Genomic DNA, 12,778 nt, shown 5'->3' on the forward strand with positions numbered 1-12,778 from the left:
ATTTGGTGAAAAGTGCCCTGCTTATCTCAGTTTACCCTAGAAAAGTAAGGTATGTTAAATATTAAGGCAACAGGTGAAACTAGCTGTTTCAAGCTACTACAATGCTGTAGCAACAGGATTCTGCCACCAAGCCAAAAAACTATTCTGCCTATTGCATACATCAGTAACCTGGTACATGAATTTCAGTGCCAGTGTGATGTCAGGTATGTAGACTGAAAACACCCCAAAGCATGTTGGATCATATCAGACAGCATATCCTTCAGTTGTTCACAACAAACAAGGTTCTGATGATATCCAACCAGTCCACGTTTGCAAAACTTGAAACACAGTGTTCAAAATTAGATGTGATTCTATAATTAGACAATATTTGCCAAATAATCCAAAGCATGCAAAGAACAGTGCTGACAACTAATTTACAATAATCAATCAGTATAACAGAGTAGCTTACTTGCACTCAAAAGACAAAGTCTGAAGTCAAACGACACCAGGTTATAGTCTAACGGGTTTATTTGAAATCACAAGCTTTTGAAGCGCTGTTCCTTCTTCAGGTGAAGTCAGCTGACAAAGAAGCAGCACTCCGAAAGCTGTGATTTCAAATAAACCTATTGGACTATAACCTGGTGTCATGCGACTTTTGACTTTGTCCACCCCAGTCCAACACTGGCACCTCCACAGCAGTCAAAGCAAGTATAAGGAGAAAGTCTTTCAGAAATCAGTTGTGGTTCTATTGAAAGAGTCCAGGAAATCTGCAAATGACATAACTGCAGAACTGGTGTGAAACAAGGAACCTCTCTCTCTCTCCCCTAAAATCTGTTCTACCTTCTGAGTCCACTGGCACAAACAATCTCAACTAGAGAGGCTATCATAGCTCCTGAATTCTGACTTCCAGCTTTCGACTTCAGAAAAAGAAACACCAAGCAAGAAACAGGCCTGCAACAATCTTAGCTACAAAAATGAAAGTAAGATCGTATATTTTTGCCTGTACCACCATTTAATCATCGCATTAATATTTTTCTACTTCCATTTTTTTTACTTTGTAACTTTCAGTAATAGTTGCACTAGTAATAGTAAAATAACCTTTACCTTGTCTGAAACTCTTGAAAAACAAATCAATAATTCACAAACCATTCTGTGAATGCACCTGATGTAGTCATATCACTGTGCATAACTAATTTCTAGGTTAAGGTCTCACTCCTAGGCCTGAGTACAAAAATAAGGGCTGGTATTCCAAAGCACCTTGGGTGAGACATTAAATCAAGTTCTATCAGTCTGCTTGGATGAATATAAATTAAGGACCCAATGGCATAATTTTGAAGAGCAGGAAGCTATCCTTGGTGCCCTAAACAATATTTATTCCTAAATCAACATCACCAAAACAATACTTGGTCATTATCGTTATTTTTGGGAATTTGTTGTGCGCAAATTGGCCACTCTATTTCCTTTGTTACAAGAGTAATAATTCAGAAGCATTTCACTTTCTGTAAAGTGCTTTGAGCTAGTCTGATGGTTGTGGACAGTGTAACATTTCACAAAGTTTTGCTTTTGTTTTTATTAGTATAGCCCAAGCTTAGCCTCAGCCAATACCGATAATAAAATACTGCACTGAATAGAGATCAAAAATGAGAAAGGTGGCTGATTTTAGGCCCTCTCAATTCAGTATGTCTTAATACCACAATGGAAGATGCATCCGCTCAATCAGTGGGGTCAGCAGTGTATAGTATTTCACAACAACGAAATTATGTAAATCTTTCTCTGAAGCATATCCTGCAAGTGACTTTTGACTTCCATGCCATCTATTATTTACAGCCACCAGAAACTAATTATACTCATTAACAAAGGTCAAATAGCCCTTTCTATTTCTCTTCTAAGATGATCATTTTGCATGTAGACAAACGGGAGGCTGGCAGAACATAGCAAGCCAGGCAGTATCTGGAGGAAAGGAGCAGTCAACGTTTCAGGTATTACCATTCTTGACTTCTGATGGCTAGCTTCAATTACCATCGATGGTAAATTATCTTGCTGAAAATACTACGCTTGATGCTCAGTAGTAAATATGCACTATTTATTTTCATTTAGAGCAAAAATGCCTTAACGCACAGAAAGAACAAATCATACTACCTCATTCATGCTCATCTTATTTGACCTGATCAAACCATAATGCTGGGTCTTCAAGATCCTCCAAAAATATTGCATACATATAAAGAATATATCTGCAAACCCTCAAACATCAGGTGACAGCCAAGTTGGAAACTTTTACAAGATTTGTCTTGTTGATGCAATGATGGACGCCATCATTGTAGTATCAGCCTTCCATCTTTGATGAATTAAGCAGTATTCAACTTGCAATCATTTGATACTAATTTAATTTCCAATGGAACAAGCTGCCAGAGGAAGTGGTTGAGGCTGCAGTGACTCAGTGGTTAGCACTGCTGCTTCACATTACCAGGGGCCTGAGTTCAATTCCACCCTCAGGCAGCTGTCTGTGTGGAGTTTGCACATTCTCCCCCTGTCTGTGTGGGTTTCCTCCAGGTGCTCTGGTTTCCTCCCAAAGATGTGCAGACTAGATGGATTGGCCATGCTAAATTGCCCATAGTGTCCAGGGATGTGTAAATTAGGTGGGTTATAGGGGGATGGGTCTGGGTGGGATGCTCTGAGCGTGGTGTGGACTTGTTTCCACACTCTAGGGATTCTAAGAATTACATCTAAAAGGCAACTAGATGGGCATCTGAATAGGAAAGGTTTAGACTGATATGGGCCAAATGCTGGCAAATTGGAATGAATCAGCTTAGGATATCTGGTTTGCATGGACGAGTTGGACCAAGGGGTCTGTTTAGTGCTGTATAACTCTATGGCTCTGTAGAGTTTGAATTTGATCAGGACATTTTTTTAAACTGACTTTGGATTGTCTAAATAACCTGAGAATATTCAAGAAAAACAAAAAAAATCAAAACGTTGTCAAACGATTAAAATCGAGAAGTCTGCAAAAAAAATTCCGGCTCCGTCAGCTTTTCACGATTTCAATTTGCACTGAGAACTACGTGAGAAAAGGTTACAAAAAATTCCGACCAGTTCATCCACGCTTACTTCTGGACAATTCATTGTCACCATTAATACATATCTTATTTGTGGTTCAAACAAAAACCAGCTTTTAAAACTATTTATACTGCTACTCCTTGTCCTGTTTTTGTTACATGTTTTGAAGAAAACAGCCTTTTGCACTTGTTGAAATACGTGTGTATACAGCAGTAACGCGTTCATTGAGCAGATGTCCAAACAGGTTTGGGAGAAAGCTACCATATAGTTGGAACGTATAACAGTTCATTATTTATACAAATGTCAGTGACCTGAACGCATGCACTTTTTAAAGCAATTAGTGGAAACTGAACTGCTAATATATGTGAGGCAATATACCGCCTAGCATTAAACAGTTCATACATGTCCTGAAGGTGGCGAGGGAGGAAGTGAGAGAGGAAGCAGATCCTTCACCCGAAGGATAAACTGATGTCCTTATTTATTTTTTGCGCGCTCTTTCCCCCGCCAATTTTACCCGGCGGTCCAAAAGTTAATGTATGTTCTGGGATTGGTCAGAAAAAGTTTTTGGGCAAGGTCCTGATTGGTGGAGAAGTTCTAGAGGGGCGGAGTCGGTGAAACAGGACACGAAATGAACCTCAAACTCCCACCCCATCCAACATTTCAGTGTTTCACATTTAGGAAGTTCCCGGGCAACTTTAATCACAAGTGTTGTGTGAGTTTTTATATATTAACTTATTGGAGTTTTTTTTTTAAATGACAATGGCAAGAGTTCAATGGAACAGATTCATCTTTCACCAACAAAGCAATGAGTGATTAACAAGAAAAGTTTGTTCGGGTAAGGTTTTGCAACACGTATTTACGTTGTCTTGTAGAGTATGGTTTTTGCCTTCATGGGTTCTGAGTACTGTATTAAGGCGGGTAAACTGCACTCACTGCAAGTGGGGATCATCTTTCATTTTTGACCTGGGTGAAGAGGATTAGGATTCACTCTCTGACCCTTTCACCGCCACCCCCGACCATTGCATTTTTTTTATTCTTGAGGTTGTATTTGTCAGATCACAAACTGAATCGTGCACGACTTACTGATCATATAGGCAATATCAGACAGTTCTGGAGATGATGTTTTCAGATAGTCATACAGCACGGAAACAGACCCTTCGATGCAACCAGTCCATACCGAACATAAACTACTCCAATCTGCCTACTCCTGGCCCATATCCCTCCAAACCTTTCCTATTCATATACTTATCCAAATATCTTTTCAACGTTATAATTGTACCCACATCTGGAACTTTTTTTGGTGCCTTCACATTTTCGATTTTTTTAAGTTGGCCTAAAGCATTAATTCAGCTTCTCTCCGTAGAGGTTTCCAGACCTGTTGAATGTTTGAGGCATTGCCTGTTACGTTTAAAACAATCCAAAATTGCCACATCTATTTTATATTGATGGTCCTCTTTTGCTGTTGGCATTGGTGCCAATAACGTGAAGTAAGCTGGGAAGGACAACAAGCCGTTATACAAAGTAAACAAAACATTGCATTGATCTGCACAAACTTGATTTTTACACTAAATGATGAAGGCTGTTATCTGAGGTTAGAACCAGGCGTTTGTCATTGGTAGCAGTACCTCTGCCCTATGCTTCAGGATTCATACCAATATATTAGAAACAGGCGTAAGCCATTCAGCCCTCGAGCTTGCTCCACCATTCAATGAGATCATGCCTCATCTGATTGTAGTCTCAACTCCACGTTCCCGTTTACAACCAATACAGTTTGACTCCGTTGGTAGTCAATAATCTAGCAAATTGTGCCTTAAAAAATATTCCGTAACTCTGCCTCCACTGCTGCCTGGGGGAGAGAGAGAGCGCGAGTTCCTAAAACTCATGATCCCTTCAGACACGAGCTTTCTCCGCATTTCTATCTTAGATAGGAGATTCCTAATTTTTAGATTGTGTACTCTAGTTCTAATTTCTCTCGCAGGGAGAAACATCCTTTCGGCATCCACTCTGCTAAGTCCATTTGGGGTCTTGTGTTTTGCGCCCAGGATTTAAAAAGCGCCCCTCCCAGAGGCTGTTCCTCAAACCCACCCAACCCGGGGGAGGGGGGAATGAGAGCCTCTTTCTCCCCCCTCTGTTCCCTGACCGACCCCACTGTGCTTTACTTCCCTCCGAAACTCTTACCCTAAATATTTTTTCTCTCCCTGCCTCATACCTTCCAACACCCTCTGACCGATCAGGCCCCCTCCTTTTATCAGTACCCTATCTCCTCAACCTGATTATCCCCTTTGATTTCCCCCCCTCTCATTAATCCCACTGATTTCCACCTGATTACTTGCCTTCCACTCTTTCTCCCTCTCAATCCCCATTTTCTCCCCCATCCCGCTCTTATTCCCCACTTTCTCCCCCGACTCCCTCTGATTCCCATCCCCCACCCCCATCTTTGAGCCACGGGCTCACATTCAAACTCTAACGGCCCGGGCTCGTGTTCTGGAACCCGCTGCCGCGCGGGAAAAGCCGTTCAAACCCGCTGCCCGCTAAACCGCCGCCACCTCACGGCGAGCCGGAGCGGAGGCTGGGGTGGGGGGGTGGGGTAAGGGAGTTTGGGGGCGGGGAGGTGCAAGCGCTGTGCCCGGGTTCCGAGCGTTTTGTTCATTTCTTTTACCCAGCGACTGCCGGAGCAAGAGGAGGAGGAGGAGGTCGGGTCTAGTGCCACCCGCCACCATTCCACCCCCCTCCCCCCCACCCCGCCCCGGGCAGCACCATCGTCGGAGCCTGAAATCAGGGCAGGGAGGGAAAGACGTTACCCGCCATCTCTTTCCCCCGCCACACACCCCCAAACCCTTCCGGCCAACAAATCAAATCCAACCGCCCTTCCTCAGGAGTTTGTCCGTCCTTGAGAGGTATTTGTTTTTAAATATGTTTTTATTATTCTATTTGTTCACTCACTGGGCTCCGAAGCCGCTTCGGTGATGGACCGGGTGCGCGGGCGCGCGCGGGATGTTTTCGTTTACGCGCCAAATTTCAAAAGGTGGAAGGGGGGCGGGGAATGAGGCTTCAACGGGGGGGGCGGGCGGGTGAGCCCCGCCCCCTGTCCCTACTCTCATTGGTATAGCGCCGGCAGAGTTTGGACGGTCGCTCTGGGTAACGTGGCGACGATTGGCCGCTCTCCGATGCCAATCACTTCGCTATGACCACGCCCCCTTTCCCCTATCTCCGCCAACTCACCTGGTCTCTGAGAAAGAGACCTCACGCACAGCACTGGGCTGGGAGGATGGCACTTGTGGATTCTGCTCATTGAAAATAATTTACACTTCAAGCCTTCTGAACTGTTTCTTTCTCTTTTGTATCCATCAATCCTCGCCAACCATATCACCAGACCCTTGCACAGTCTGTTTTCCCTTTTGTTTTGTACGTGGAGCTTGCTGTGCACAAATTGGCTCTTGCTTCCTTATCCCTGCACTCAGTGGGGTAGGGTAGGCTTTCATCCACTGGAGTTTAGAAGAGTAAGGGACCATTTGATTCAAGTAGCTCAGTTTGCTGGTCTGCGAAGCAAAGTAATGCCAAAAGAGTGGGTTGAATTCCTGCACCAGCTGATGTTACCATGAGGGGTTTTCCTTATCAACTCTCCCCTTGCAGGTGTCGTGACCCTCAGGTTAAGTCACCACCAGTTTTCTCGGTCTCTCCATAAGATCCTCAGGGGCTTTGGCAAGGGTGCATGTTGAAAGAATGCCTCAAGAGCTATGGGCCACCGTTTCAAAATAATGAGTTGCCCAGTTAGGCCAGAGAGGAAGAGAATCTTTTTCCTGTTGGTGATGAACCTTTAGAGTTCACTTCCTCAAAAGACAGTTTAATAAAAGTCCTTGTATGTTTTCAAGACAGAGGTAGACAGAATTTTGAAAAGCAAGAGCTGAAAGGTTGTCAGGGATATCTGGGAATGTAGTTTACAATCAGATTTCTTTTGTGTTTCTATCAGCTGCGGTCTTCTTGATTGATAGAGCAGGATCAATGGCCAGAATAGCCTCCTACTTCCAACTTGCATGCCTGCAAAAAGGCCTTCATTGGATGTAAAGTCTTTGTGCGTTCCCGAAGTTGTGAAAAGTGCTATATAAGTACCAGACTTTCTTACCATTCAGTTGTTCCATCTACAGTTAGCATTCTTATTACTCAGGTGCGTTGAAATATGATGTGAGATGTGATTTTATCAGGTGGCAGGGCAAAAAAGCAGGCCTCAAGTTTACTGTAACCAAAACAGTGATCCTAACCTCTACTATTGTCATTATTCTGAGCCACATGCCAGCTTAATAAGCCAACTGAGCTATTCACTTTCCTTCTTTTGGCTAATTATGTCTTTACTAAGGCTCACCTGTACACTTTATTTTGTTTTAAAGAATTATGTTCATTTCTGTTGCCTGCCTTTTAGACTTTTTTTCTGACCTTGATTAAAATCATTTGCAATTTGCAAACTACTTAATTTAAACCTATATTTTAATTATGGTCAGATGACTGGATTAAAACATTTTAACATTGGATAAAAGTCAAATGATAATTTGTTATGATTTTTAGTCAAAGAAGATGACAAGCGTTTGTTTAAATCTAAGCGAAAGCTTGAATACTGCTGATAGAAATGGAAATCCTGAAGAAGATGTTACTGAAATCAACCAAAGAGTGAGTTGCTTGCAGTTTGTCCCATTTCCACTTTGCTGAGGAAGTAATGTACTGTGGTATACATTGTGTGACTTAGTCCTGCCATGGTGTTGCGTGTGCTAATGATCTCGTGAGGCAAGAGTTCCTGTGACAGACAAAAGATGCTAAAGAGCTAGTGTTAACTTCTCACAATTACTTTACGCTTGCTCCAGTGACCTTTGTCACAGTAAAAGCTGTACATCTTGACCATTCAATTTATTTCACTAATGACTTCAGCCAAATGGATGGTTCATCCTTCTCCATTCTAGACAGTATAAGCTGAGTATCGTGTCTGAAATGCACGTTATATGCTAATAGCAATCACTGAACATAGGGAGATGATGATGTAGTATTAATCACTGTTCCCTTCAAGCCAAGCAGCTGCATGCATTCCATTCGACATGCTGACGTCATGCCAACACATTCACATCTGTTCCTCCAGCCACGGCTGCGCTCAGAAATGGAGAATTAAAGGGAACATAGATGATAATGTCACAGGGCTAGAAACCCCAAGGCCTAGGCTAATGCTTCATATTCACCCATCATAGCTAATGAAATGTAAATTCAGGTTAACTAATAATTCTGGAATAAAAGCTACTTCTTGCTATTATTGTCATGAAAACCCAATTCATTCACTAATGTCCTCGAAGAATGGCAGAGTTCCTTCTTTACTTGATGCGGCCTACTTGTGATTCTAGACTCATACACAATGTGGTTGACTGTTGAATGACCTACGTTCAAGGGCAGTTAAGGCCGGGCAACAAATGCTGGCTTTGCCAGTGACACTCACATGCATGGAAGAATAAGGATAATTTTCTAACACAGAATAATTAGGCCAGAAGGACACCTTTCAGCTGCTGTTTGAAAGTGCAGGACAAGTTTCAAACCAGAGCTTTTTAATATCTGATAACATTTATTTAAATATTTATTTTGATGTGGTAGAAATATCATGTCTTTTTTACTATTTAGACAGTCATCAGATGTGGTCAGCATTTATTTCTGTTCTCTAGCTGTCCTTCAGAAAGCTGTCTTGAGCCCCTTCTTAAACTTTTGCAGTCCATGAAGTACAGGTACACCCACAGTGTGGTTAGGAAGGGAACTCCAGAATTTTGATCATGTGACATTGAAGGTAATATAGTTCCAAAGCAGGATGGTGTGTTGCTTGGAGGAGGACTTACAGGTTTTGTTGGTTCCCTGGAACTGCTGCTGTCGTTTTAGTAGGATGTGATTAGTTAATTGTTTTTGAAAAAAGTGCTGTTTACAACACAGCAGACCTGTGTATGTTGTATTAACTCTACAATGTGGTAAAAGTGATGCAAGATGCCACAATGTTTGGATTTTCATGTTTTTCTAAATAGGAAAATATATTTTTGGAACCACATAAAAAGGCTACAAAAACTCCACTGAAGCAACAATTGTCTACCTCGCATTCAGTATTGGGAGCAATTAAACCAGACTTGGGAGCCATGACGACACCAACAAAGCTTCAGGAATCACCTGTTGGAGAGCCATGGACACCTACCGCTAATTTGAAAATGTTAATCAGTGCAGCTAGTCCAGAAATTAGGAGCAGAGAAAAGAAGAAACAGGAGCTATTTGTGGATGATGATCTTACTTCAGAGACTAATGAGAATTTACAGGTACAGGAACTATTCAGAAGTACGTATTGTAGTCCATTAGCAAAGCTCAATGTGGTGAGTTACATCATTACAAAATTAGACTTGGAGAACAAAACGTGATAAAAATAAAACCTATGAATACTACTACAACATTTCCAAACAATGAAGTAATGTCATGTAAAGTTTCTATTTGCATTTCAGGACCAATTATCTGGGGAAGAATTTGAGAAATTTCATCCAAGTCGCAAAGAAAAAAGCCTGGGTTTGTTGTGCTATAGATTCCTGGCACGATACCCTGATTATCCCAATCCTGCACTGAACAACGATATATGCTTGGATGAAGTAGCAGCAGAATTGAGTGAGTTGGTGCACATATCTTGCATTGAGTAAATATGTAGGATGGAGATGCAGTACTTAATGTTATGTTAATAAGGCCTGAAAGTTACTGCATTTGGTTTTGATTTAGTTTCAGATATAAAGTATTTTTGTTTGAGGTATTGCCTATAGTTGGCAACCTCTCACAGGAGATTAAGTTCTAGCAATCGGCAATGATGTAATTTGCAAATGGTCAAGTGGACCATATGGGCTTGGCCATTCTACTTCTTTCATTTCTCAGGGAAATGCACTGTCTAATCAGAATCAACCTTCCTCATTTCACATTCTATGAAAGCCTGGCAGCAGTTAACTGTTAATCATCATTAGTTGTCTGCCAATCAAGTCCACTTGCCAACCAATTAGCACTTTCCCCTTATACAGTATAAGTGTTGCATTGGTGTTCTTGTGAATTGTACCAACAGATGCAAAACAAAAAATTGAACAAAGTGTCTCTTATTTTTTGTCCAGCAATTACTTAATTTCTTTATGACCGAACAGCCATTTTATTTTAATAAAAGCAAAATACTGCTGGTGCTGAAAGTGTAAAATAAAAACAGAAGATGCTGGAGAAACTCTCAATGGAGAAAGAAACAATTCACAGTTCATGTCCAGTTGATCATCTTCGGTACTGAAGAAGTGTCCTATTGACTTACAACAGAGAAATGCCAACTGGTTAGTTTAGTAAGTATAAGCATTGCAAGGGAAAATGCAATTACTAATGATGATTGACAATTAACTGCTAGGTTTTGATAGAATTTGATATCCGACATATTGTGTCTGATTGGCCGATGCATTTCCCTGAGAAATTAAAACTAAAATGTCACAGCCAAGCCCATTTAAGCTGTTTTGGTTTACTTTAAGGTGTTAAGTCTTTTGATATATGGTGTATATGGTATGTGGAGCTTAATGCAAATGAGATTTCCAAAACTGTAATACCAGGTTATTCCATGAAAAATGCTTGGTGGTGTTCCTGTTCCTGAAGTAGACTTCCAGTTACCATTTTAATTGATTTTAGGCCAGATATGCTATGGTACTCATAATTAATCCACATTATGCCCTTATTTAAAAATAACCTGAACATAAAACTGCATAAGTGTAGGTTTATTCAGCTTTGCTGATCATCTTGGGCAGCACAGTGACTCCATGGTTAGCACTGCTGCCTCATGGTGCCAGGGACCCATGTTCGATTTCAGCCTCGGGTAACTGTCTGTGTGAAGTTTGCACACTCGCCTCATGTCTGCATGCGTTTCTTCTGGGTACTCCAGTTTCCTCCCACCGTCCAAAGATTTGCAGGTTAGGTGGCTTGACCATGCTAAATTGCCCATAGCGTGCAGGCTATGTGGGTTAGCCATGGGAAATGCAGGGTTATAGGGTAGAGGGTGGGTCTGGGTGGAATGCCCTTTCCAGGGTTGGTGTGGACTCAATGGGCTGAATAGCCTGCTTCCACACTGTGGGAATTCCGTTCTGTGATTCTAACAAATAACAAGAAGTTCCACTTCCAATGTTACACTATGCACTTTTGTTTATCAGACAATAAATGATTAGACACAATGTAAAGTCAGCCTTCACTATTTAGACCTGCACATGAATAAAGCCAGTAAAATAATTTAAAAGAAGACTGTTGAGAACCTTTGACATGTGCACAAGAATCCTTGCCATACACAGGAAAGGAGAATAAATAGAGATGAGAAGAGCACATTAGGTTAGATGATGTAAGTATTATTGTAAAACTTGATGTTTAATAGATACTGTTATGATAAGCATATAATCCTGAAGGATCAAAGTGTGAATTTTCAGCCAACGAATAGTAATCTGCATCATTTTAACAAAATTCTACTTATTTACTCAATAGATGTTGAACGTAGGCGTATCTATGATATTGTGAATGTTCTAGAAAGCTTGCATATGGTCAGCCGCCTTGCTAAGAATCGGTACCTGTGGCATGGTCGCCACAATCTTGCACACACACTGGGAACATTGAAGAATGTTGGTGAAGATCAAAAATATGCAGAACAGATGTTGCATATTAAGAAGAAAGGATTTGAATTACATGAAAACTATATAAAAGAGCCACTACGTGAGCAAAATTCAACCAATGTCAGTGAGGTGAAATCTAAAGAAATGTATTTTGTGGAACTTCCTGGAATGGAATTTAGAGCAGGTAAACGAGCATTATGGTTTAATATAGTATCAACTAATTTAAAGGTCTGGAACTTCAAGGCATTCTGCACCTTGTTTGTTTCTTTGTAAACTTGTATGACTCTATTTTCTTTTTGTGGCGGTGTTTACCTGCTATGAGCACAATTTTAAGTTTAGATATGAGAAGGTGTCGTTTAAACCACCAAATTCGTAAATGGTTTCAACTTGAGAGATAATTGTAAATTTTCTATACTTCTAATAGCTTTATTTCAGAGGTTTAGTCACAAAAATTAGCTGTATAAATATTTGACACTTTGACGTTTGCTTCTACCATTTCTTTCTGCCCATTCTCAAATCTTGTAATATGCAGTGACCATGATACACAAGGTATCACAATCCATTTTATTGGCTTGGAAATATGAATTTTAGACACTGTTCTTCAAGTGGTGTGATACAGTTCTTTTTCCATCTACATGAACAAGCAGATAAGGTCTCAGCTAAGATCTTAGTCAAATAATAGCAGTGCTGATGTTTCAGATCTCCCTCAATGTTCAATTAAGTATTAGTATAGATCAGGTCTTCGCAAAGCTTCAGCAAGCTGAAATTTTGGTGTGACGAGCTCTGAGGCAACAATGGCGAGCTGTACTCTCCTGCTCCAACAGATCCCCACTCCCTCATTTCTTACAAGATTGCAACAAATTTCAAGCCTCAGTTGAGACTCAGAATAGCAAAGTGTTTGGGAAGCACGTAAATTTTGCATTCCAGTCCTGAAATGCAACTTGAATCTACAATTGTTTTCTCAGAAATGAGAGTGCTACAGTTATACCAAGTTGACAAGTGAAATACTGGAGGCTACTTACTCTTGCCCACCAACCAATTTATCCATATTCCCAGTTGGACCTACATGCATTTTGTTACAGTTGCTGTGTCCT

At 41.0% G+C, this 12,778-nt stretch overlaps 1 protein-coding gene across 1 annotated transcript; it reads left to right on the forward strand.

The window, feature by feature from the left end:
• Window positions 1-3,755: 3,755 nt before the first annotated feature.
• LOC125481475 (transcription factor E2F8-like) lies at window positions 3,756-11,868 on the forward strand (the record flags this gene model as incomplete). The annotated part of the gene is made up of 5 exons (XM_048593061.1): window positions 3,756-3,868; window positions 7,594-7,695; window positions 9,072-9,353; window positions 9,534-9,690; window positions 11,560-11,868. Coding segments are annotated over exons 2-5 (841 nt in total), but the record flags the coding sequence as incomplete, so codon positions are not given.
• Between the last annotated feature and the right edge of the window lie 910 nt (window positions 11,869-12,778).

This window comes from Rhincodon typus, unplaced genomic scaffold (genome assembly GCF_021869965.1).
Source record: "Rhincodon typus isolate 14 unplaced genomic scaffold, sRhiTyp1.1 hic_rhity00002281, whole genome shotgun sequence".
NCBI classification, from domain to species: Eukaryota; Metazoa; Chordata; class Chondrichthyes; order Orectolobiformes; family Rhincodontidae; genus Rhincodon; species Rhincodon typus.